Source organism: Bombus vosnesenskii, unplaced genomic scaffold (genome assembly GCF_011952255.1).
Source record: "Bombus vosnesenskii isolate JDL3184/JDL3185 unplaced genomic scaffold, Bvos_JDL3184-5_v1.1 scf7180000014105, whole genome shotgun sequence".
NCBI classification, from domain to species: Eukaryota; Metazoa; Arthropoda; class Insecta; order Hymenoptera; family Apidae; genus Bombus; species Bombus vosnesenskii.
The window spans coordinates 3,301,583-3,329,567 of record NW_022883371.1 but is presented as its reverse complement, the minus strand read 5'-3'; the positions used below and the strand labels follow the sequence as shown (position 1 = coordinate 3,329,567).

General features: G+C 35.6%; 2 protein-coding genes across 7 annotated transcripts in view; one reads left to right on the top strand and one right to left on the bottom strand.

Moving 5' to 3' along the window:
* Positions 1-27,985, top strand: part of LOC117239509 (phosphatase and actin regulator 4B) — a 392,276-nt gene that overhangs the window by 29,286 nt on the left and 335,005 nt on the right. Inside the window, exon 1 of one of the 6 annotated variants that reach the window (XM_033505133.1) lies at positions 12,530-14,374. The exons of the other annotated variants lie outside the window; for them this stretch is intronic. Coding sequence (XP_033361024.1) covers positions 14,341-14,374 — 34 coding nt within the window. The 5' untranslated portion in view covers positions 12,530-14,340. Of the gene's footprint in view, positions 1-12,529; positions 14,375-27,985 lie in introns of those variants that run through there. 6 annotated transcript variants of the gene reach the window in all.
* On the bottom strand, positions 210-2,567 carry LOC117239516. The gene is made up of 3 exons (XM_033505143.1): positions 2,378-2,567; positions 1,472-1,613; positions 210-1,084 (listed from the first exon to the last, which is right to left on the bottom strand). The coding sequence occupies exons 1-3, from the start codon at positions 2,460-2,462 to the stop codon at positions 1,066-1,068; spliced, it is 246 nt and encodes an 81-aa protein (XP_033361034.1). The 5' UTR covers positions 2,463-2,567; the 3' UTR covers positions 210-1,065.

Sequence of the window (27,985 nt, the reverse complement as noted above, 5' to 3'; positions counted from 1 at the left end):
TTAGGGTAGTTTTTTACGTACTGGGTTATGATCTCTGTGACTTCTGCATAGTGTATTTTACCACGGTACTTCCTTTCGAGATTTTTTTTTCCAGTTATAATGACTTATACAGAGGCGTTTTAAGACTTTTATGATTACGATTGATAAAAACAGTGAGAGTTTTAGTAAACTGTCCTTAGGGTTAATGTTTCGAATAATTATTAGATATGGATTCTCTAGTACTCGATTTATTTTCAATAATTTGCAAACATATATTTATAAACCTAAACAGTCGTTCGAAATCAAGAAATTAACAGAAATAGACTAGTCGTGTTCTTCTCACGCGCTCTTCGTATATTAAGTTATAAACTTTTTTTAAACGTCCTTGTATCGTAAATATAACAATTTTATTAACATAAACCCTTAACACTATGTTGTTAGTATTACGAAACAAATAATCGTTGAATATAAGATCACGGATTCCACACATAGTTTCGACGATAAAATTAGTAGCGGTGGGATTAAAATTGGATTGCTCATTGTATCCTCTGGCATCGCTAAATAAATCTACCGATATTTCGGAGTACGCTTGATGTCTTATATAGAATCGCTGTCAGTGGCCTAGCGTTCGCAAATATTTGCCTGCTATTTAGCGATCGACGATCCTTGCGTTGGTTTGATCGATTGCTTTGCGTATCTTCCAACCAAGGACTATATGGGTTTCCATCAATCTTGAACATCGAATGTTGTTTAATTTACGAAAGAGTGATTCATGTCGGTTTTGTTTGGTATTATTTGACGTACAATTCAGAAGCACGTGATGCGCGAGAAATATTAATTGAACGATTAAATGTTAATTGGTCAATACGAAAATATAAAATTCTGTTAAACAAGACTATCTGTACGTATTAGTGACTTATTATTAATTTGCGGTGACAGTTTCGTCGTTCTCGATGATAGCCCGGTACTTTACGAATTATGATATTAATTTAACGTGAAAATTAATATAAATTTATGATGCACTCTACGTTATCATGCGGCGATTATAACTGATTCGAAGAAGCGATCGATTCGATCGGATGATTTTTAGCGACCCCATCCAGCTCTGCAACAAGAAACATTTTAATTAAAAATATTACATATACGTTATACTACGATGTTCTATTATTTTTTTCTATAAAATTAAATAACATATGTATAGGTATATCGTATCGTGATTAACATTTCATATAAGTTCGCCAAAAAAACATTAATTGTCAATCAAACGTAGTTGCATAATAAATAAACTTAATTAAACTCCTATAAATATAACTTGATTGATTCCCGGGAAAAGGAATAATTGATTACAATTTATTTGTTTGATGTTTCTAATTTTACGTTTTATATAATATCGTATCTATATCGTATCGTTTCTATATTTTTCAATTTTTACAGTCGATCAATGTAGTTTCTACTGCAGTTCTTAATTAACAATAAAATCTTGTTAACTTACCCCACATTAGCATACGATAGAGTAGATGGTTTCCTATCGGTATTATCACCATAATAATCGTCTTGATCATAAAAAGGCCTGCCCAACCAAAATATGTTTGGATAACGTATGGTATCTTTCGGTACAAGTACTTCGTCATCATCTGCACGTCGAAGCGAGAAATTAAATTACTAACGTTTTACCATTATTTCACAATATTCACACGCATTCACTGTTATTTTCCATAAAATGATGTTTTACGTTTATTTGTAATTAAAAACTTCACTATATGTTTTTAGTTTATGAAAACGTATCACGGGAGAAAATAAGTTTATAGTCCACTTGAATAACGTAGAAAACACAACAAGTACCAAGAAAAAAGTTTTTCAGGAGAAGAAGAAAGCTTATACGTTAATGTAGTCCAAATTCACGAAAAAAAGAAGTGTATCTGTAGAAAATCCTGTATTCGCCAGCACTTAGCTATAAAGAAAACTTAATGTTCCATTAATTTAGACAGATGGCATAGACAACAGTCAAGAAACGATCAATTAATTTTCGCGAGTGTTTATATTTTTCTTTATAGAGGCGAGATTGTGACACCATGTTCTAGTATTATTAATAACTATTTAGAAAGGGAAATTCCATTGAAATTCCATATTGCGGTATTCTCATCTCTCCAATAAGGAATGGAAATTTTTCAATCGTGGCACTTACAGTGTTTTCTACGAGCACTTTTCAATTATGGAATTAAAGAAACGACATCTTCAGATCTTGAACTACGCGATTAATTGCAAATTTAAAAAATTTTAAGACACTCGAAACTACATTGCTACAATTTTCAGTCAGCCATGCGTCGGAATTTGATTTAATATTTAACAATATATCAATAATAAATAATTAATCATTGCAGTTTCAGCTTAAACTTACAACTTTCTTGTTGAGGAAACGGTTTCGCGTCGACGATTACAATCGCCAAACAGATCATCCAGAAGAGTAGCACACCTTTCTTCATGTTACTGGTTTAGAAAACAAGCTCAGACGAAATCGGAGTCGAGTCTTTGTCTGATTCGCGATGGTCTGATCCGCTCTTATATACCACTGAGAATCTCATGCACCATGACACAGTGATCTGTTTGTTCCGTAACAAAGAAGTTGTTAATTCGCATTCGAAAACGCATCGAGGATGACGAATACTGCTAATGAAAAAAGCAATCTCGAACGGGCGGCGTGGAAGCTGTTGATTTGTTCTTCGTTGCGCGTTTATATGAAAAGAGTTAAGATTTCTGGATGAAACGTGTAAAACGTTTCACAAGTGTGTTTACTTATTGCTCGCTTACATTTCAGGGTATTGTATTTCGTCGAAAAATAGTTCGATGAACGAAGCGTCGTTTCGAGAAAAAAAAGATGAAGTCATTGTGCTCCCTTCAACAGAAAAAAATTCTGCTAATAATTTACATTTGTTGTTTGGTAATTTTTTACATTTGTTTATTCGGGTATATTATACAGGGTGGTTGGTAACTGGTGGTACAAGCGGAAAGGGGGTGATTCTACGCGAAAAAAGAAGTCGAAAATATAGAATAAAAATTTTTCGTTTGAGGCTTTGTTTTCGAGAAAATCGACTTTGAATTTTCGCTCGGTACGCGTGCGGTACGTTATAACGGATCTCACTGTAGATCGTTGTCTCAATGGAAAAATTAAAAAAAAAATTGTTATTCTACATTTTCGTCTTCTTTTTTCGCGTAGAATCACCCCCTTTCCGCTTGTACCACCAGTTACCAACCACCCTGTATACCGGATAATTTAGAGGATCAATAATGTACCGGGTATTGAAATTTAATGATTGATATTATAATTTGATATCGTTATCGAAGAATAATCTTCTCTTAGTATGTGTGCTTGAAGATATATTTTCATGGAATTAAAATATGAAGGATACGTAGAATCTTGAAAATCATACGACTCTTATCGTTTATAAAATAATTTCTAAGATAATTTTATATTAAGCAATATCTGTTGTATCAAGAAATAATTGCACCGTATTGGAAAAAGGAAAAAGAAAAATTTTAGCCGTTTAAAAAATTCAAAGTATGTGAAACATAAAATATAATGGTGATAATGAAATACGTAGTTACGTTCAAAGTTGACAGTACTCACACACGGAACGTATTCTTCATATGCATATACATACATACAATATAACCGACATTTCCAATTCTCGTGATTATTCCGCAAATTATTAACAGGTCTACGTAATCGGTAGTTAATAAACTCTTATCATATCGTCCAAATTAATGGTTAAATATCTTATCTCGATACAAGTTGGTTGTTTAGTATCGTTCCGTAAATTAATGCCAAATCTCATTAGATACCATTATCGTTACCAAATTAGTGTAATTTTCTACTTAGGCACACGCACTCCATTATCATCTACGCTCGTCCGACCGATAACTAAACCCTCTCCTCGACGTGCCTTCCTGATAACGGCCACATGTAATTAGTTTCGGTAATTATCAGCAAGTTGCACGAACTCATGGGCGAAATTAGCAAATCGTAGTATCTATTTGTAAAATAACACTCGTTTTTAGATGTTCAAATGTGTTCGAAGACATAAACTACGTATCTGGAAGTAAAATCTACGAAGCAACTACTTCACTAATCGTAATTATACAGATATTTTTTAAATAGAATATTAAGCTTAATTGGAATTAATTTTCAAATTAAGCTTCTTTAACCGTCCCGTAGTTTTCTAGTTTTTTTATTATTTTCCATGTAAGCTATCTTTTCATTAAAAAATATTCGCAAATCTGAGAAAAATGAACCTCTGATATAGAATCGAAACGAGAAATTTCGTATGCTAACGATTTAATGCATATGCTCGTGATATATGAAAGCAGAGATTCTGTTTGATTTAATTTTTTATTTTAATCATTGATCTTCACGAACTTAAATTGTTATAATATTTATATGTGTCTACTTATATCTTTTTTCTTTAAAACTCGAAAAGTTTCCTGTCAAAATAGGATCATATTGGAGCGAAAATGACCTGAAGACTACAAAATTGTTAATATACTATTTAATTAATATATTCATGAAATAATTATTTAATAGTTAGAAATTTTTATGCACATTTCGATCGCGTTGAAACATCATCTGATCGATCAAATTGTTAATCGTTCCACTTACGTTTCTTTAATGCGGACTGTTTCAAGATCAGCGAGCATATCTTACGTACGAATAATAATTCGAATAATTCGGTTGTTGAAAATTCGATTTACCGCGACACTACCATCTGAAAGGAAACTTATACGTTGCATCGGTTTAAACGCACCAAGGCAACGCCTTGGTACCAGTAACCCCATAGAAACTTGCGAAATACTTGTTCAATAAAGGTTGCCATCGCGGCTGTTGTTAAGTCCCATATCCGATTACAATTGTTGAGAAGGTCTTAGGGCTTTGCGGTGCCCGTACTTTATACTACTAATGCAATTTCACAGGAAGAACAATAGGATGGAAAGTTCGGGTTATCCGATTGACGGAACTCTCCAGTTAATTGAAGTGCTAGCGCCAACAAGGAAATTGAACATAACGCAGTTTCTTGCAGAAAACGCGATTATTATTTTAAACGAAAACTTTCGATCGTCGTGATAATACTCTTTTAATTCTGTCTGAGCTGCACTGAACTTTGTTTTAAACACACTCGGGCTGTTCATCAATAAACAAATCAAACGAATTCATCATTGCAAACATTGGACAGTACGTCAAAATTTGATTTAGAAAGTCAACTGGCAGACCTGCAGATTTAATCTGAAAAATTGTGGGTCTTGGAAAGCTAAGAATATCAATAATTCTATTCTTTTCCGTCGCGTCATGACCAAATAGGTATAGGGATATGTGGAAACAGCCATCGATAGGATTTGATTTTTCAGACCATTGAATATTTCAAAAGTTGTGATGGGTATCGAAAATAGATTAAATCCGTAAAGCTTTCAACAACCTCCTGAAATTTCAAAAACTTTCTACAAAAGTATTCAAATCACATTGTTCGAATGCTCAAGCAGCTACTCAGCAAAGAAAGTAAAGGTATACAGCATGGAAGTGCTTACTCTGGAATGTCCTAATCATAGAAATCCTTACTCTCAAATTATCATAAACCCTAACATTACCATAGTATCAAGCTACCCGAGAAAAGCTACTACTCGTCGAGAAAATTCATCTATACGACGTCCAGGATTGCAGTGGCTAAAAATATTCTTTTGAGTTGGGGGATATTTTTAAAGATAACTTTAGACATTAAAGCAACGAAAGCAGTTTGTATACGAATATTCCGGTTGAAGTTTATCCTTCGACTTACAAACGATTGATTTTACGCTAGAAATATCTAGTGGTATTAACATACATTTTGTGACATCCTGTATAAGCACACGAGGCTGCACTATCCATGTTTCTCTAACGTAATATCACATTGAAGAGTTTCATCGGTATATCATAAAAACTGGATGCCTCTTTAAACAGGTAAACCCTAGTCACGAAGCTACCCAGAATGGTTGAGTGGCGATGCTTCGTTAATCGATTATCGTTATTAGGTTACCGGCGACGAGCAGCTGGAGAAGTGGTTACGAACCAAGCTCAGCTTTGTCTCGTGCATGGAAAGCTCGTGCATCGGTGGTTGGTCTGGCTCGCGAGACGAGCTTTTCGCCCGCGCGATTGTTTAGCACAGAACGGAAAACATCGCGTCACGAGCCGACACGGTGAATGGACGAACGTTCATTGAATAGTTAAGATCTGCTGGCGCGCTTCCGCCGTTAACGACGACGCGTGTTTCGCGCGTGCTTTGTTGTTTCGTCAGGTTCGTCGCCGGCTCTCTTATTTTTCCACCGTGAAAATCGACGTGCTGGTGACGTGGAATGCCTCGAGTGTTTTGTGTGCAAGCGATTTTCCGTTAATAGGGAGAGTGATGTGAATTCAGAGGCTTTATATAGACTTTTCTCTGTATTTTTGTGGTATCTTTATGAAATATTGAGCGAGTAGGTATGTAGATTGTTTGGATACATTTGGGAAGGAATGTAAGTGTTAAAGTTGAGATACGATAATATTGACTATTATATCATATATCTTATACACTGTCGACTGTAAATATTGAGACACCTGTTGATTACATTCAGAAGACTCTAATTTTTTGTAGTAAAAATTTTATTTGCTGTTTTACATGAAACTTTATATAAAACTATAACTTTTACACATAAACGTTGCGTGGAACTTACGTAAACTGCAAATATTTATGTATGTATAAAAAATGTAAAAATGTACATAATGCTCATAAAGTGTAAAAACGTATAAAATATTCAAAATGAAATGTTCAATATGATATTTAATGGGAGGAACAAATATCTAAATCTAAATAATTTGCATTTTTCTAGTTGTACAAAAATATTTATAGTTTATAAAAGTATAAAATTGCATAAATATCTGCAGTCTAATTATAAGACATGTATAATGGGAATTAAATAATAGATTTATATCAAAATACCTGGAGAATGAAAGCCCCTGAAAGTAAGCAGATGTCATATTATTATTATAACCGGCAATGTACGTTGAATAACCGAAGTGTTTTGTAAGGAAGCGCATTAATAACTCTATTTAATAGTATTTTTATGGACTTTAGAGTGGAATATTATAATATTTAAATAATTTGAAGAGGAATTGCACGAGTAGACTTTGAATGCAGTAGTTTGTAATTAAATTAATTAGGAAAAATATTTCTAGTAGAATATCGCGTGGAATTTTGAGTAAGAATTTGCACAATTTATCGAAGATAATGCAAAAATAATTTAATTAAAGGAGTCTGGTTCTTATCAAATCATCTTTATACATATACCTGCTTACATGTATATTTATAAGTAAATAAATTTACTTTTCATGTTCATGACGTGTAACGTGTAACGCGCTTAAGGAATTCAATTTTTGTTTCGTCAGATAATTTTTTGGTTAGCAGTGGGTTTAAAAAAAAAAAAAAGAAGAAAAAAAAGATAGAAAAGATAGCCTTACTGAAATAGATAAAACAATAGTTCCAATCAATTCGAGTTCTCGTGAAGTAGTATCCTACATCGAACGAAAATATTTTTTAAACTGGGTATCGGAAAACTACCTCAGGTTTTGAAAAACGCAACGCAAAGAGAAGGAATAAAAAACATAAATACAAAAAGTAAATAGATATATAAAAGTATAGAAAATAATAGCAAAAAATGAATAGAAATACAAAGATCTAAGAAAGTAAACGAAAAAGGTACAAAAAAATTCAAAAAGCTAAACAAGGCGGATAAAAAGAATTCTAAAGTAAATAAATTACAACGATCGTTGAGGAACTAAAGATCTTTAAGATATTCGTCGAACATACGTGAAACGTATCCGAAATGTTTCAAAGCGATAAAATTGTCCTAAAATTTCAAAGAAATTCCACGTTGTTCACCCAGTTTACTCAACCTACAAAAACCATCCAAAATTATTGGTGATCCGATTAGCCCGGTTAGCGAAATAATTGGCCGGGAAACAACAGATCCATTATGTATCCGTACAGAAACATCGGCAAGCATTGTGCAGTAATTATCCCGAATTACGTAGCGTATTTAGTTTCCGTCGATCCACGTCGCCGTCAGAAATTACTCGACGCGGCAGTTGTCGTGCTGAACACACGTGTTATTTGATCCAATGATGTCCGTGGGTTGGGCTAGCGTAATCATCGTGAGAGCCGCTATTGTGCCGGATAGCTGGCTGATACATTGCAAAGATTATTGCCCTTGGCACACATTCGTATCTCGTTCTACAAATTCGACTTGCCTATATATATTCTCGTTCAACTCACCTCTTCATAACCACCGAACTTTATTCAACAAGATATAAAATGAACAAACATTGCAAAATGTATAACAGTGAAACTGTGTTTTGGATTGAGTAAATAGTTGCTAGTAGTATAGGTAATTGCTGTTTTTCCATACCAATTAGATTCCTCTTTCAAGAAAGTTACAATATAATTTAACCTGAAATTTATTCCTTCTTATTGGGTTGAGACGTGAGTAATTGCCATTATTCATATTGCAAATTCTCTTTCTCGAGACTCAAGTTACAAAATCACATCATCTTACATGTATTTTTCGTTATTGTAGTCGCTGTTCGAAACATTTCGGGATTACTGCGAACGATTTTATTATATTATTGGGTTGGCAACTAAGTGATTACGGATTTTGTCAATACCACCTAATAACAAAATCCGCAATCACTTAGTTGCCAAACCAATATATCATATGAGCTATATAAGTAAAGAGAAGTGAAAGAGTCCTAAAAACTTAATTTCGAAGATTTCATGAGAGTCATTAATCCTTTCGCTTCGGCAGTCCAGTCCGCCGAAGTACTGTCACTGAATGGAAGCGCGCGTCAGAAATGCGTACAGGTCATTTCGTGGATGTCGCCTATAAGGGCCGCTTGTACTCACAGGTCATCTCGCGGGCGCCGCCTATAAGCGGCACCCGAAGCGAAAGGGTTAAAAGAGATACAGACACAAACGATAGATACAAATAAAAATCAAAGTGCCATGGGAAATGGTAATATCGTGTCTTTATAATGCACAAAAGCTTCATGAATCTTCACGAGATCGATAGAACGAAGCGTTGCGTGGTGCACAAAGATCTCCATATTCGTGGAGTGTTCATACTTAACTCAAAAGCGGATCCTTCACATCATTATCGAGGAACGCGATCACGCGCGTTTCAGGGAAAAGGAAAAAACGAAGAGATTGCGTCGCACGATAAATCTACTCGCGTGTCTGTCAGCTATAGATGCTAGTCCGATTCTCCCTAAACTGGCCCATTGTCAGCGCCTCGATAATTTCTCCTACTCGTACAGTCTGTAGCAGTTTCCCTTTTCTTCGCTCTTCTTACTCGCTCTACAAAAGAAAGGAATATCTTCTTACTCGTACGTCTTTGACTTCAAGTCCGATTACGTTTCGTGAAAGAGGCTGCTCTACGATTTTCTGATCACTTCGGGGATTCGAAGGAGTCTCCGAGTGCTTTGACCTCTAATACCCTTTCATCGACTTCGCGAATCTTGTGTAGTTAGTTTCAAGCCTGGTTTCCAACGTGGACATAATTTGCCCGTTATTTTTTCGCTTTAAATCTTTATACATACATTTTCCTCATATTTCGTTTTAGTCGGTAGAGCTACTAATTTTCTAGAATTAACGGAGAATTCGAAGTTCTGTCTTGAATCAGATGAAATATTCTAATTTACCTCTGGAAGATGTTTGCGTACATTTGCAAGCAAAGGTGGATTTTCTGGTAGGATTCTCACTTTTGCATATCTTGCACGCGATGCATGATTCATGAAAATATGCCACAACGAAATACTGCAAACATTATTAGCTCAAGGAAACTGACACATAAAGCCTTGTTTTTCAACTTCTAGTAACTAGGATCTTATCAGTCTAGAATGTCTTGTTTTTCGTGGAATCATAAATGAAGGAAAATTTTAAACCAGTCAACATCTTTTCCCACACATTCTCCTTCCGGTAATTTAGTTTTCCTTGTCAGAATTTTCAAATAAATGAGAAGAGTTTGCAAATCTTAAACTCGAAACAGTAAAATTCTTATCTTTTAAGTAGTAATTTTCAAACATTGTAAAAACACAATTTTACATAAAAAATAAAGTTCTGTTTTATCGAGGCTATTAGCGTTTTAAGTGAACATTTCCCTGTTTCTTCGCTCTGTTCGTAAGAAGGTAATTTGATTGTTTGAATTACCATTTAAAGACATCCTGGTCATTCTTACCATATAGGAAAGTCCGTTCACTTTTCCTCACTCGAGGATGCAATACGTTTTGCGTTTTAAGTCTGTGCATAAATAAAATTTACGCGTTTAAGTAAAGCTTGTATAACACGTTAAACATGTTGGTCCAATGTATTCGTCACCTATGTGCGTAAGAAGTGTGCAAAACTGATCATAATGCTCTAATTGAAATATTTGTCATGTTTATCGCTAACTACGACGACATTCAGCTATTTATAATATTATAATAGCTAAGGAGAGTTGATGTGTTTGTTTATTTCGAACATTATTTATCAACGATGTTATGATATCAGATATATACTTGACATTTTAATTGATTGATATTTTTCAATATCTTATTTTTGTAAAATTCCAACAATTAATTAATATAAATCGATTATAGTAGATATATAGTTATCGAGAAATCGTATTTGATATTCTATATCAATTCAACACGAACTGGTTTCTATTGTTACTTGCCTCTGTCGTATTATGGATGGAAGAGGCGTGCACTAAAATTGATTAGTAATTACGTATTACAGGTGTGTTCAGCTATGCAACGCGTGTAGTATGAAAGAAAAAGCGTTATTAGACACGTTGCGATTATGAATTAATTTCGAAAGTGCCACAATTTCTGTACCACCGAGCTTTTGTCGCAATTAATTCGAACAGCTAAGATGTACAATTATCGCGCGTTACTTGCACGACTGAAACAGTTACGGGGAACATGCATGGCATTTGCATAATTTCACGATTCAGCGTGCATTTAAAGAATATTGCATTACGTTTGAACCTAAGAATACCCACAGGAACCGGTTTCTTCTGACACAGAATGAGTTACAAGTGGTATTTGTTGTGTTTACGACAATGTGATTTATATCATCGGTTTAATTCGTTAATGTCGTTATAATAAACAATTCCGTTAATTTCAAATGATTCTACGAGTTATTAGTTCAATCGTGGCTAGTTCAACCTCCACTTTTTAATTTAATCCTTCGGTTGTAAATCGATCGATGAGTAATTCGGTTTAAAAAAATTCCCGCAACAGACTATTTTTTCGCACGTTGTCCCAGTCAGAATTGTTATTAAACACACGCACCGAATACGACAATGTCTAATACGTTGAATTCCCTGTTTTAAAGTAGCAGATAATATGTGTCATTTCTACTCTGATATCAGCCCACGTGAGAGAAGGAAACATGTTCTGAACTGGCATAGTAGTGAAGAAGTTGCAATATTTTGGGACAGTCTAATAAGCAGTCTCTTAAAGATTTACAGTTATATACTTCTAAAAAATTACGTGGTTCTTCGTAAAAGCGTCATCAACATGGTCTCATTGTAGCGCTAATAAAATTTTAGAAAGTTCCCTTCAACGCACATAATATATTTATATACAAAGTGTCTCGCAGTTTAGTGTACAAATATTTTGCCAACGTGTTCCGTGGCTAAAAATAAGATGAAAATATAATGTAGCGGAAAGTCTATAAATGCTTCGTTAGAAAATTATAGCGAAAACATGAAATGCGTCAGACATATATGTCAATACTCTTTCTTTTAGTTTGATACAAAATTAGACAAGATGATGTTCGTGATACATGTTGATATAAGACACTCACATATGTTTACGGTTTTTATGTATAGTTCTATCATGTTGGTATGTGAAGAAATTAGACGAAATCGTCATGGATTTTGACCTACAATAAACTCAATAACACATCGACATCAAGTCAGACACAAGTTTCATATTTCGTTAGAACTTCTTGATAGAGAGTAATCAAGATTTTAGTTTCATTTTTACCTACGCAATACACTGGCAAAGTTTATACACTAAACAGCGGGACATCTTGTATATTCCACATAATACATTCTATAATAAATCTTTGAATATTTTCGTGAGCCAGTGTACGCAATCCTTCCATTGCGTTAATTGCGAAATGATACGAAACCTACTAATAATACGAAATTTCATGAAAACGATATGAAATTCGTATGGACACGCGATGAAATGTTTCGGTTGGATCGATCAGCACGATCGAAATCCCATGACCTTCCTCCCCGCGATAGTCTGCAAGTACTACAGCCTATTTGCGTCAGTTCAGTCCCTATAGATTGTGCATCGATACCAGTCTATTCTCAGCTTGGTACGAGCACGACACAGCATGTCGCGCGCTCACTGCCAATCAAGTGCCGCTCGGTTGGCCACAAAGGTGCTCTTCTATCGTTGTGTGAAGCGGATAGTTCATGATGGCTCCGGTGTGTTGGTATAATTGAAGTGACGGAAGCCCGGCAAGGTGTGGTGGCCACGTTCTTGCACGATGTAAACAGCTCGACCAGGTCGAGCTCCAGTGCACCGGATACCGTTGACGAAGACGGCCGTACGTGGTTTTGCCACTCGACATTCTTCCACGAGTTACGCTAGTTAATGGCGCGACGCCTCTTCTCGATGTCGTAGTCAATGGATCGTTCGCTATTGCTTATCGACTTCGTCATTCTTCAGACTCTTCATATTCTTCTATCTTCATTTTCCTATATTTTTCGCTGTCACATATGTTTAGGTGTTTTTGATAAGTTTTGTTGAATCTCTTTAATTGAATTATTTATCGAAGATTACTTTTATGCGAAGCTTTTATTAGTGGCCATATGAAAGATTGGTGACAACACAGTGATACGAAAAAGTGAACGTAAACGTTAAAGGACAGATAAGACAAAGAGCGACGCTCAACGAGCTGTCTCCGTCTAAAAGACGTAGCGTCGTTTCGTCGAAAACGTAGAATAATCAACGTGGAGTGATTAAATCGAGAGACTGCTAAGTACATTAAATTGACGTAACAACGCGAAGCATCGGTCTCTGAGGTGTGATTACACTTGCGGTAACAATTTGCGATATCAGACTGCGTTAGTTGAATACATTGGATTAGCTGTACTCCGTGAATCGATGGAAGATGTATCGTTACGCGATACGGTTCAAGTGCATCGTCGAGGAAAACAAACAGGGAAATCATATCTGCTACCAATAAGAGAAAAGTTCTAATCTTTCAATTTCTCCTAGCCTATATAGTATAAGGTAACATTCATAGCGTAATAGACTTACAGTGTGAAAGTAGACACGCACGGAGATCGTAATGTGGTTGTTGGTTGATTAATTACTAATCGCGTTCTAAATTGAGTTCGTACGAGCTATCGTTGATTAAAGAAGCTTGTTTAAATACTGTTCCTACCCTCGTATCGCGGTAACGAATGAGTTTTTCACGTGTGGACTGCTCATTAACCAGTTCACGAAGTCTGCAACTCAGAGACAACACAGGCGATACACTGATCAACTGGTCACCTTTGCGGTACAACTAGATTGATTGCACCGAAACTCTGGTTCCAGGCCATTTCAGCTGACCATCGAACGTCTGGCGATTAAAAGTGCTCACGTGTGAAACCGCGTGGTTTGTCACGAGACGACGATCGAACGCGAGGGAACAAAGGACAGGCGGTCGTTTACTGGCGCAGCGACTCGTGAAAAAGATTTCTCTTTGTCCTATGAGTCAGGCGAATCGTAGAATCTGAAGAGGCGTCTCGATGTTGCTCTCGAACCTGGGCTGGATGAAAGAGTATGTTCATCGATCGACTCGGAGACCTTCGATAAAATCTTCTTCCGCGAGACGTCCTTACCTTTCTCTTGGCCTTATCGCTTGAAACGCAGCTCTAGAGATAGTCCAGGTCGACCTGTCGTCGGCTCGTGAGTACACGACGCGCAATAAAATCGCTGCATGCAAATCCACGCCGCTGCTAGTCTTCGTGGGATCGTTTCGTGAATATTCAACAGGACTCGGTGAAACGGGCCATTGATTGAACAAAGAACTTCCGTGTGGAAAGTGACGAACGGTATCGCGACGATGAGGAACGACTTAACGGGGAACCTTTCGGCCCGGCCTTATTATTTCGCATGACGCCGCATACAGTTCGATCGCGTCATCATGAACCTTGTTTTCGCCAGCCTGTTCCAGTACCGGTGAATATCGGTGAATTGTTTCGGGATACTCGTTGATCTACTGTCGCTACCGTGGAACATCGCTGGTGCTTGATGAGATGAGCTTGTTGCGATTCGGGCCTTTTAAAGATGGTATGTCATTTTTCATCAAGTTTTTCATCAGATTTTGTTAGTAAGATTTTATTCCTTGATTGTGAAATTGAAATTAATGAGATTTCAATCGAATTGCTCGTTTTTGTCTCGTGCGATATTCTGTAGAAAATGAAGCAAACGAAATTTTAAAAGTTTCTTAAATGTGAAGAACATACTACTGTGACTAGAGAGAATAATCTGTTGTCATTAAGTAATATACTTTCTTTTAATTGCGTTATTTATATATACTGCATAGATTTTTATAAAAATAGATTTGCCATTTTCTATCTTTCTTGTATTGCACGTGTTATTCTGACAATTCTCGCTTATTTTATGAACAATATTTCACATTTATTTCTTTATATACGATACGATCTCTTCCAAACAATTTATTGGTAAATGATTGTCCACGCATTGTACGAGAAGCGCTACCACAAAAGAACGTATCGTTTTACATAATATCATACAGCGTCGTCGATTTCGTGCTTTCGATACCGGCAGCTTCGATATAAAGCAGAATAACAACCGAGGATTCGATTATTTTACATTGCATTGTCAGAAACGCCGATTTGTCAACCGGATCGGGGATACTGACAATCTGTTTTTTTTAATTTGCGACAGGATGAAAAAAGGAAGTTCTACCTTTCGGAACAATTCCATTTCCTGCATTCCATTAACGACGGCGGGACGTTGCGATCTGATTGTTAAAAAATATCCAAAATGTTTTGTGCCCGCCGACCGTGTAAATCCATTAATCTGATTGCATTGATCGCTACGACCACTTGCAACATAGAGATACGCGTGTCGCAAATTAATTCATCGAACGAATGAATTTATCAAATCTTTCCGCTAACTGCCAGCAATCGATCGCGATTATTTATACAAAATGCGTCGTGTTGTGACGGAATTAAAAATTATATTTTATGCGGTATGAGTGAAATATTATACCTACATATCGATGTGTTATTTTATATCATGTTATTGTCACTTTACCTTAATATCAACAACGATCATTATTAATATTTTAATTTATTTACTTGTAATTTATTTATTTCGTCACGGTTCTTTATCTTATCCTTTTAAAATATTTATATTAATATTTCAAGTTTAGCTACACACGTAAACGTTATACATAGTTGGAAAGGAATTTCTATGAAAATAATGTTTACCCGTTATTAAATTATTATTCGACACATGGCTCCTTGTAAGCATATTTACAGTATTAATGTTATGCTCGGCGCTTATTATAGGCACTTATAAATACAGGCAAGGATATACATAACACCATTGATCGGTGTAACGACGTTTCATCGTTACATATTTCTTCATACGTAGGTACGTCGAATAAATGGGAGATGGGATAATCGAGAAACCATAAAATGGAATCCCCGTTGATAGAGGCAGCTCCGCTGTACATCGAGCTTGCCAACGCAAAAATACGTGATGTGCATAAAGGATCAAATAAAACGGAAAGCTGGTTATCGCTGGAAATGTATATAAATGTACGGAAATGTATAATGCAGTATCGCATTCCGGAATTTCTGATGCGAATGTCCATTACGTTGTTATCTCAAGGATCATCTTGATTACGATATAAAAATGAAACGATCCGATTCTAGTTTACTGATTTACTAAATAATGTCCTTGCCATCAGTTAAAAGCTGATATCTTTTAGATCTTAAAAAAGATGGAATCTCATTTAGTTTCTGTAGGTATCGATTGGAAGACAATGTTGCAATTGTCCTTTATCCTTTTATCCTTAGAACAGAAAGATCGATTGGATCATTTTAATCCATTGACGAGTCGATCGAAGGTATTATTCTTATTAAAGAATATAATTATTGAACAATTTTTTAACATGGGTTGATTCGAATTATTCCAAATATACTTAGGATCCATTTATTTTGATATTTCAAACGAAACAATTTATTAGAGAATATGCGATGAACATAGAGATATAATAAAAATAATGATAAAGAAAGGATTATATCTAAGAGATTGAGAATTATATCATTTTTCTCGGTTAATACATTAAAGATTTCATTTAAAGATTCGCCTAAACTTATGAACCAGAAGTATCTATATTTTAACCAATTTTATTTTGCTCCTATAATATTAATTTTCCTTTTAAGTTTTTCATATTTCCTGAAATGTACAATAACTCAAAGCTTTGATCAATAAATACAAATAACTGGAAGCGTTGATTGACAAATAAGAAACCACGTAAACCACGTTGTACGACGTATGTATGATGCATAGGAATTGAGAAGAGACACTTTATTCGAACGAGAAGTATTCTATTCTGCATTGACTTGGCGGCGACCCACGCGAAGCATTTAGGTCATCGATTGAATCATGACCGAGGAATAATGCTTTCTATAACCTTCAAAAATTCGAACAAGACGACTCGTCGGGAGGAGTCGCCGCCCTTATGCATCCTACGTAATTATCATTCCCAACTATTCACGGCTGCAAAAAAGATCTCGCAACTTTTAATACATCATGAAACTTTTCAATAAAACCACTCCCTCGAAACTTTCTATCTATCTCTATATACCTCTTATCTTGATTTCTTTTGTCCTTTTCTTTCAAACTTTTTAATTTTCACTTCTGGTATACGATATCCTGCTGCTATAAACTAGCATAAAAGTAGCTGCAACTATCTTATTTATTGCACAACGGAAACGATATTTTTCGAATTTTAACAAGTATCAATAACTTAATATTAACGTACAGTAATACAATTTCAAATCTATACTTATGCATTCATAAATTCCAATGTTATTTATACTGAAATTACTGTACAGCCAATATAATCATTTCTTATATTTCTTTCAACAATTTCATACATGTCGGTAATCGAATTTTTCGTTTTTACCATGGTTCATACTTGTCGAAAAATCTCGGAAAGCTTGCGGAAGCTTCGATTGGTGTCCCAAACATTTCAAAGCATTACATCGAATTCCTATTTTGGTGGCGGAAACCGCGAACCAGGCACAATTTTCCACGGCATCGGGCTCGGGGACTGGCTGCTATTTGGTGCACTAAAGCGGACTTCCTCTAGGAACACGGCTTGCAATGCCCGGCCTACTTTATATTTACCTCGACGCGAAAGGCGCCGGAAGAGCCACTTTAAAGGACAAACATTTTCAGGTTTCCGCGGCGTTTTTAGCCGCGCTACGCGATGGCAAGAAAATTACCACAGCGTCTCCGTTCGACGTAGCTGTAATTTGTGACAGATATAGAAATATCATAGACTAATCCAATTCTCAGATTTTTAGACCATTTTTGTTTTAATCTCGTTTTAATCCCAAGGAAAAGAATTTACATGTTTCAACCTTTTTTTTTTTTGTTTGTTAGGAATTAACTTTCGTTGAACGAACACGAATAATATAGCCGAAGAAAATGTCCGAAGAGTCAAAATAAAATTCGTCATTGTTAATTTCTGTTTAATTTCAAACGGTGTACTTCTCTGAGTAACAAACTTCTCTCGTTTTTTACCATTTTAGTCAGTTTATTATTAAATATTTAAAGCCTCTGTAACCCAAATTTTTTTGCCAGTATAACAGAATTTAGGTAAACTGAAACCAGCGAATATCAACCTTCAGATGAATCTACAATTTTCGAAAATTTTATTTAAAAGGAAGAGGTTTGTAACTTTGGAATCAAAATGGGGTACAATATCTGTGTAAAAATAAAATTAGATTATAAAAAAATGAAAATCGATGGCTAATAATAGACAATAGTAGATCCCAAAGCGTTGAACAAAATTTTAATAGAAAATTAAAACGAGAAATCGCTTGTTAACGATTCTTTTTATTTGCTTCAAACTGAAGAAAATTCTTGTTTCCTCAGAAATAAAAACGTGATCGGGTGGTAAATTGCTCAAGGTATATAAGAGAATGAAGACAGTTAACGACGATAGCCATTGATATAGCTGTACCTGGAACTGTACAGACATCTCTGTTGAATCAAGCAATTACATTTATACGTTGAATAAAGTAATTACGGAGTATAAGGAGCTAAGCGTTCCTTTCGAGCGCACAAGGTGAACTAATTACCTTCGCATCGTGCTGGCACTTTTTCGATATTTCAATTCAAGCGTAGTTGAACGCACTTTTGATTACGAATAATTCGTGAAATATTGAGTACTAGACACTTTGATGGAATTTTTGTAAACAGTCTATAACGAAATTTATCAGTGTGTAAAGTTTGTATTAAATCGACGACCTAAGGTTCCTACGTTCTTCTTGTTGGCTGTGGAAGCGTTTCATTAAAACTTTACTGTTTACAATGTTTCATTAAAACTTTACGCTATTAAATCTCTGTCGACTCTGGTTCAATAACAATCGCAGTATCAGCAAAAATTAATCCTCTATGTCATGCGATAAAAGTTGCATACACCGTGACATATCCTCTCTATTTATTCTTTTTCAATTTTATTTGATTTTAACATTCAGCAACAATTTAGAAATTACGTATTCTATGTTTACTTTTCTTTAATCAAGTATAATATCCTTACCCTTTAATTACTTACACCATTTAATAGCATACATCATACAAATAATTATACACGCTTCTAATACGTATTTGTCACTATCGATATAAATCATTCGTTCATATGATAATCAGACTGAGGGATTTTATGAAAATTCATATGTTTGAGAATATAATTAAAAAAGTGGAACATCCGTTTCACCTAGAAAAGTAATATCAACAAACACGACATATGTTTGAAGTATTTTATACATTCTTTCCTATTATTTGCTATGAAAATGCATAAAAATCCGCATTATAATGATTGCTATTGCTTGCTCGGTTTTTTAGATGAAAGGAAAAGATTCTAAATTTGCGCTCTCATAAGCGAACGAAATTGCAGTTATATAGTATAATCTGCACTTGCTCAAGCTTCGAATTGTATCAACTTTAGTTCCTAACATCTAACTGGTTTTACCTTCTTATTACGTTTCTTTCACCGACTATACATTTCTCTCAACCTAAGGGTGTGCGATGGAGAAACTTGAAGGTGAGAAGCACTTCGGCGATGAATACGCAGGCCGAACCCGACATCGTGAAAAGGAAAATGAGAGGGATGAGATAGAAACGATCTTCCTCGTAGAGGGTGACTACGGTTACATAACAATGAGACGTCGCGGCGTCGTAGACGCTCCGAAACACTCACCCTTCTTTCTTTTCCCCTCCGCATCTGTTTCTTCAGCAAGCTGCTGAAAATGTATGTATATTGTCGATCAAACCGGAAGACTTTCCAGCTTCTATCGGATGGGTGAACATTTGAGTGCTTATTCGTAATGTTAGTTACGTGAGGGTAAATTTCACAGAAATTGTCTCGGACATTTTGGGGTAGATATTTTGAATTTGTAAAAGTGGGTCAAAGTCTCAACGAGTAGAATATTGCGCAAAGAAACTGTGCTTTTTTACTTGAAGAAGAATTGAGCTTATTGCAGGATATAATAGATATATTGCAAGAAAAAGTCCTGGACTATTTTTCACGAAATAAATCTTTCGATGTATTTGCATACGCGGCTGTTTTTTTAAATTTATTTCGAAGCAATTTGATTTATTCGGCTTTTACCAAATGTGGTAATAGAAACGAATGGATTTATAGACAAATATTTCGTTCGAGGGTTGCAAAATTCGTAACTTTAAGTAGATATCGCAGTCTACATCGGTAAATGTAGCGTTTGTTTGACGTTGGTATTCGCATGTTTCACGATTTATTTCCATGTAATTTTTATAATAAATATTTATATTTTCCGAATATTTATGGAATAAGAATACGAACTACTGTCGAGCGGAAAAACACATAAATTATTATTCATTTTAAGTGTTTAATTTGTAACTAATAACTTAAATTAAATTGTCCTTTTGCGTATTTCGCGTTCAAGAACTTCCACTTTTCCAATACGTTCCCGTGACGAAAGGCCAGAGGATTCGCGTTCGTTTTTCTCGTATTCTTGCCATTCTCGCACGATCGTGAAAGTTTGATCGTGTAAGGCGCGTGTGTCGATCGCATATTGAACGAGGAATCGGAAGTAGCTTGTGGAAAAACGGCAAGGTGGTCTGGTAGGAAATGCGTGTTCATGGTGGTTGCGTCGGAGCTACTCGTACCAACGGTTGAAAAGTTGGAAAGTTTTACAGGAGGGAGACGAATCGATGGGATTTTCCATGCTCCGGCTTTTCTCCTGCTGCTGACTTGTTTATTCCGTTCGTGTAGGCACCAAAGTATCGATAATAGGGTCTCTGAGTCCTTCAACTGTCGCTCGTTACGTGAAAAATTATTTATTTCCAATGTGTGTCTGTTTTTTAGATTAGGAAGTTATAAAGAGTTTGTATGTATCAGAAACTATCTGATTTAGTTATTCGAAAAGAAATACGAGGAGAGAAATATATCATATACATCGATTTAGCAGGAAATCCAATTTAAAAAAAAATTCAGTTTCCATTATATAAGTAAATAAATCTGTGAAGTAAATTAGCATAGTAGGTATGTTTTGATAAGATATATAAAACGATATAAAGAAAAATATGTTGAATTCTTGAATCGATCGTATTATACTATTCTCAAGATTCAAATTAATACGTCAAAAACCACGATCCTTAATTTGCCTTACTTTACGATCCTCGAGCCCTTTTAGTTTTGCAAACATTGTTTGATAATCGTATAAGATCGATCTTGCGCCTCGAAATATATTCTTAGCGGTATCGACATCGCCAACCAAGGCCGGAATCGTTTATCATTGACATTAGCTGTCAGCTACGGGGTTTACGCGCATAATCGAATGTCCTATAGAGCGGCGAGGTAATTACGATATTACATCGATCTTCTTTGGAAAGAAAATCAGGGCTCGGCTGTACGCTCTGCTTCTATATTAACGTTCGATCTCCATTTAGAATCTCTGTTGCACGGCTCTTTGATCGCGCACCCTTTCTCGTTACACCAGGTGCTGTTTTAAAATTTAAATTCGCCCGCCGTACTCGAGAAAGCACCTCGATACCGTAACGATCCCGCGAATCGAATTTTGTCCAGGAAATTAGCGAGAATCCAATTTTCTACGAAACCGTGAGAACGCATTCGAAAACTAACCGCGGAACTAATTTCGTGAACGAAGTTTCCAGTCGTGGACGTAACGCATTCGATATCCGTGAAATACATGGTTGGTTCTTCGACCCGGCTTGGTAATATTTACCTTCTACAGGAGAACGAAAACTAGCTCGGCAACCGGCGTAATACCGTCGACGAAACTATTTCAATAACAGGCCGGCTCTCACCCCCGCTGGAAATCGCAGAATTGCCTTCGCTGCTTCCCCTTATTTTCTATCATCTTTGTTTCGCTCATGTCGAAGTATTACCACTGGCAAAGATTCTGCCTGTTTCTTACGAGTACTTTAATGAAAGATGCAGGAAGAATGTTTTATCGTGTTCCTTTCGCGATAACGATCTTTGCGTCGTTCTTGATTTTGTTTAAACGTAAGTAATGTTCGCTTTTTTGGAGAACACATCAGTTTCAGTTTCATGCATTTGATAGTGTTTGGTCTGCTGTCGTCGGACGAATGTAATATTTTAATCCCCTCGTTTTCAAGTTATTTCACAGTTGCAAATTACTGTCAGTAATTTTTCTATTTGTTATTTATATGACAAATAAGCAATTCATACGAAGATTTTAATGTTTAAATGTGTAGGGATTATTTAGAAAATGAAACTTTTTACAGTTCCACGAACATCTTCTAATAAGAGTTTAATTTTATGATTTCAAAACATTTCGCCTATATACAGCTACTGTGGGAACGAGAAAGTTAACCAAATATCGGAGAAAATATTTTCACGGTTTTTATAAATTCTTTGTAAAATTCTACACGAGATACTCACTTGAAGTACATTTTAATGTGATGCTTCCATCTTCTGTAGCTGCCTTCAATCTCATAGATGTTCTACACGCTTTCAATACAGTAGCAAGTAACTGTGTAGAACAATAAATTGTGTATTATCTACGACTCCATCGAAAAGCACAAATTAAAGAAGAGAAGAACTCTTTTAAAAAATTCTACACGAGCAAGCTGCCTTAAAGTAAATTCTATTTTCAATCTACGTTAAGCTTTATCTTTTATACAATTATCTGGCTGCACAGATATTCTACATATTTTCAATTTAACCAACGAGTAACTCTATACAATAACAGGTTGTCGAAGGTGCGCTATGAATCAATTTCGCCCCATCGACAAAGTGTTAACACAACACTCTGGCTATTTACGACCGATACATGGATAAACTTTTTTCTAATTATCCTTTCTCCATTACCCGGCCTTTTTTTAGCACGAAAGAAAAACGAAGTTTCTTAAAAGGAGAGCAGCAAGCGAAATACCACATTATCTATAATTACTCGATAGAAAGCGACGATCGTTTACGCACGATTTGACGCTAATGCATCCGTTCAATAAGCAACTCCGTCGGATACGCCAGGAGGATGCTGCTTTAAGTTTAGTCGACGCCATCAATAACGTTCGACGAGCAGAGCGATAATAAATTTTATGCTTCTCAGAGACGTGAAACGAAGCTCGTGGTTACACGCTCTGTTTTTCATCACGGTGAGACTGGTCGCAGTTTTCACGTTTTAGTCACGGAAAGTCTGAACCATCTCGATATGAGGATCATTGTTATAAATGACGAGATATAGTTCCATTCATGATGGTATTCGTTTTATAGAAACCTCTTGAATTGCAGATTGCAAAAGCTGTTTGGACCTTAAAGTTTAACATTTCTGCATGATGAGCGCTAAATTTGTACATCTTCAGGTAGCCAACATTCTAACAGGGCATCTAAGGTACCATGAAAGTACAATTATGGCAAATGTGATTGGAAAATTGTAAAAAATGTTGACGAAGTTGACGATGTGCCGAAAAGAGAATCGGAACCTTTCGACTCTGGATGATCGTAACTACGAAATGAATCCACGAAATGGAAAAAATTCAAACGTTTGATAAAGGAAAGTCGATATTTATATATGTAGGTTGTATGTAAAAACATATAGCGCATGTTATTAATCGGCAACATTGAAACGCGACGAAGTAAAGTAAGCTAGTACGATATAAATGTTCCATGAATTAGGTATATTTCTAATTATCACTATAATTTGTATTCTGAAACAAGATGGAACGTATCGAATATAAAGAATTATTATTATATTTCATTCTTCTCTTCTTCTGATAACATTTCTTCGGTAAAATGTTGGTTGTACCTCGGCGATTATAGAACGATGTCTTATAAGAATTTTAGCCTAAAAGGCTACAAATTTAGTAGCTTTCGACCATCCTCCTTTTATTTTGTCTCAAACTATCACAGTTTCCAATTCTATCAAAGAGTCGAAAGACAAGAAAAAATTCCGATGCGCAGCGAACAATAACGGCCGATGCTATTAATTAATTAATTCACGACAGAGCGTTTTCTCCGGGGAACACGGGTGACATACCAGGCGCAAAATTAACGTAACAAAACGACCGCGTGATACATATTCCCTGTAACTTGTTACTCTACGCGCTCTTCTATTAACTCCTGTATATATGATCAGTCCTCATATCGCATTTGATGTTTTCTTGCTACGATGTAATTTATCTTGTTGCCGTTCCGCGGGAACAACCGCGCCGTTTCATTGACATGCAAAGCGAAACCTCGTGCTTTCTTTATTTTAGAGCGACCTAGAGTTGCGCGAGTTATTTCAAACCGGTTGCTACATAACGCGCGGTCGCGCGGGCTTCTTGTGTCGCATTCCGCGATCGTTATGCACTCGTAACCTTCTGTATGGTCACTCTGTTGCAATCGAGTCACACTAGCCAGAGAAATTTCACGATTACAGTTACGTGCAAATAGTTGCATCACCTAGTTTGCTATTATTTTCTAGATTTCGCTCCAAAACAATGTGCAGTTTTTAAAGATATTTTTCGTTTAGATTTCATAAGAAACAATTAACTTCTTTTAAGGACTTCCCTCTACATAATATTCTAATAATATTTTATTCTTTAGCAGCCTCATACTTCTGGAAAGTATCTGCTTTACAATAACTATTAATCATTAAAAATATCGTTTTTTTACTCATTTGCAATTCGATAAAGATACTTACCTATCCAAGTTCTTGCAAGAAATCCCATTTTCACACGTATCCCTGACGGTCTCGCACGAGTCTCGCACTCGGTCTTCCTTCTTTCACGCAGTCTTATCAATTCATGAACTTTCACACTCGCACAATAAACAAATGAATTATCGACATTGAATTCTCAACAATGAAATTTGTTCTCGATTGTGCTTCATTTTCTAGGCGAACCAGCGTCAACGTTCAACGTAGTAGAATTCTTTTCGAAACTTTGTAAAAATGTGTAATCAAGCTCACAACGAAGAACACTATAGTGTAATTACGCATGGTCGGCTATATGAGCGAAGTCTTTGATCTTCAAAGTGAGGACCAATTATAGCTGTAACGCTGCTCTATCTTTTTCCGATTTCTTCCGGCCGAGTCGTTAGCTACCACAAGAAGGTTCGTCATTTAAAGAGCTCCGAGCAGCTTCATTTTGTTCTTTAATTATTCAGACACGACCTCACGAAACGGCTATCTCAGCATGAGGAGAGGTATATCATACGTTCTAATAGAACCTACTCGGCGTTCGTTGCCCCTATGGTCGACTGATGCCTCGTAAAAACATTCGAGAGCATATCCTAGCGATATTGTAAATCATTGCGAAAGCTTTTGCCGACAAACTCCTCATATGGGACATCGCGTCGCGATTTATGTCCATTTAACAAGAGGAGCTTCTTACCGCTCTGTTTACATGTATTTAAATATTTATCGTTTTCGTTGGTATATTCGTAACTTAGTATGCTGATATCTTAGAAGCAGAATTTGAATTGTAAAGGAACTTAGTAAACAAGAAGGCTAAAGAATCGTATTTTTACGTAATAAAAATCTAATCTTCTAATTATTTTCACCGAAACTTATTATCTAAATACGTTTGAATTTTTCTATTTTTCTTCTACACGCTTAAGATTTATATCGTTGCAAAAATACAGGGAACAGAAAACATTTACTTTCATCCATTTATACGACGATTATTGAGCCACCCACGGTATATCAATCGACTTATCTTACTTTCGATAGCTATATAAAAAGTACGTAATAAAGAAGATCGATGCTCACTCTATTTTAATATAGTGTCAATAAATTCCGTTTATTGGCACGTTTATTTTTCGATATATCATGCACCCTCTCTCTAACTCTATCCAATTTTTTATCCTCAGGTCGATACGAAAACCCATTTCAGAATGCTTCACATCGTCTTCGAAATTCATTGATTTCGCAAAAGTCGCCAGAATGATGAAACAACGGTAATAGTTTACATGTAATGTTATCTCAATTTTACTCGAAACTTGAATGCACAAATTTAAATCAATTGTATCAATAAACTCATATTAGTGAAGCGTTCCAAATTCTGTAAAGTGACTAGTTTCAATGAAGATGAGAGAATAGAAATTTGAAAGAATAGTGCAAAGTCAAACAAATAATAATCAAATAAGTTTCCAGTTACTTGAACGAGTCTGAACTTGGTTTGATACATGTCATACCTTTGTTCTTCTTAAACCATAAAGGGAGAGAAATTTACGATTTGGGTTAGCTTCAGGATTATTTCCCGTGGAAAAATATTTCAAGTTCAATCGTGCGATGTCGGAGGGAAACGGAGGAGAAATTTTCATGACGCTTCCACGAACGTGAAGAGCCTTTCTGGAAACTATCACGATGGTCGGTGGCATTAGCAAACTAATCCTTTCACACAATTTACTCAATAGACTGTTTGCTCCCTTGGAAAGTTCCTAGCTTCCGCGCGAAAACGCCTCTGCATCGCGAAACGCTTTACATTCGTGTTATTTGCCCGAATTGCCAAGTGCGCGGGTATTTTACTGTTTCGAAGAAGCTGAAGTTTTTTTCGCTTTTAGGAAAATTATCGAGGAAATCCCATGTGTTGCTAAACATACTGCGTTCTTTGTATTATGTTAGGCTCAAATAAATTGTTCTTTTTATTATTAACAAACCTCTTGAATTTCAAGATTTGTATGAATTGTTGTTGAGTAAGAAAGTAAACAGTGAGAAATAAAATTCCTATTCCTACAGTTGGTTTATTATATACATAGGAGATGAATATTTTCTGTGTTATTAAATACATATATTCAAATATTATGTAACTTAGAGTAATTCCTTGTATCGGGTGTATGCTGACGTTTCTTTTTTATTAAAACATTAAAAATCTTTTTACGTATTAAAACAAGAATGAAATTGATACATTGAAATTCGATAACCGCAGTAGAGTTGAAATTACTTGGAATTTTTTATATTCGTGTATCCTGTGGTCAACTATCGATACTGTACTTGATGCAGTGTATCAGTTTTTGTAATTAGCGTTGTTGATATCCTCTGACAGGGTTCAATTAAATGGTTTCCCTAACTATTGGGTAGGAGAGTCAAGCTCTAATTGGGATTCGATAATTGCTTGGCAGTTTATCGAAGAATGCAAAGTAGAAGAAGAGTTGGGAAATTGTGAGGAATATATTAAATCTATAGGTGAAAATCTTGTTTTAGAGAATTCTTGCATTTTGTTTCTTGCCACCTAGACGCAGGGGAATATTCAACTTTATGGTAATTATTTTTATGGCAATTTACTAACTACTTTTTCTCAATTTGTTCGTGAATGATTTTGATGAAAAATATTATGCTGGGAATTGAACTATTTAGTGGAAGATGTATTAAATGGAATTGAGAAAATAGTTTAATATTTTCATTTTCTAAATATTTCTAGCCTCGGTATATTGTAGTTCTTTTAATCTTTCCATTTTGATGTTTCCACACAAAAATGGAAGGAGTTCGATGATTTTTGACATTTGTAGAATCATGTAGTTCAAGCATTTCAAAATATCTATAATATGTGTAAATACATCAAATCTCACCCCTCTCCCCGCTATTATCTTAATTCTATAACTCATTTTAGCATTCTGTTTATTTATTGCAAACTTCCTAAAAAATATCCATCTTAAAACATAGTAATTAAAACACGTGTTAAATGTAAGCTTAAACTGTAGTTCCATAATTTTCTAGCAAACTTAAAATCACCATCATAACTTCGGTGCTTCTACATATCATTCTACGCTAAATCCTTCCTCATCCATTTTAATCCAATAATAAAATTTAGTATCCGTTGATCTCAGCGCACAACTCAAAAAATATCCACTAACCGATCACAATAGAGCAGAAATCACGCATGCATGAACCTTGTCCCGAATTCGCCTAAATGAAACTACAGTCAAATTGCTGTCCCCTTTTTAATTCTTCCATCTTTCATAAGGATATTCACGAATCGGTATAGTAATCACTGCAAGACCTAGTGTCCCAATTTCATATCCGTTTATACTCTTTGCGAAGCAACCAGGAATTCGAGGGTGACAAGACTGTTATCCCAAGAATTTTCCTACGGTCGCCCTTGTGGCGAACCATCGAAGGCTGGATGGAAAAGCGGAGCACCAGCGGCGACCCGTGCGTGGTATTCGAATATCTTCGCCGA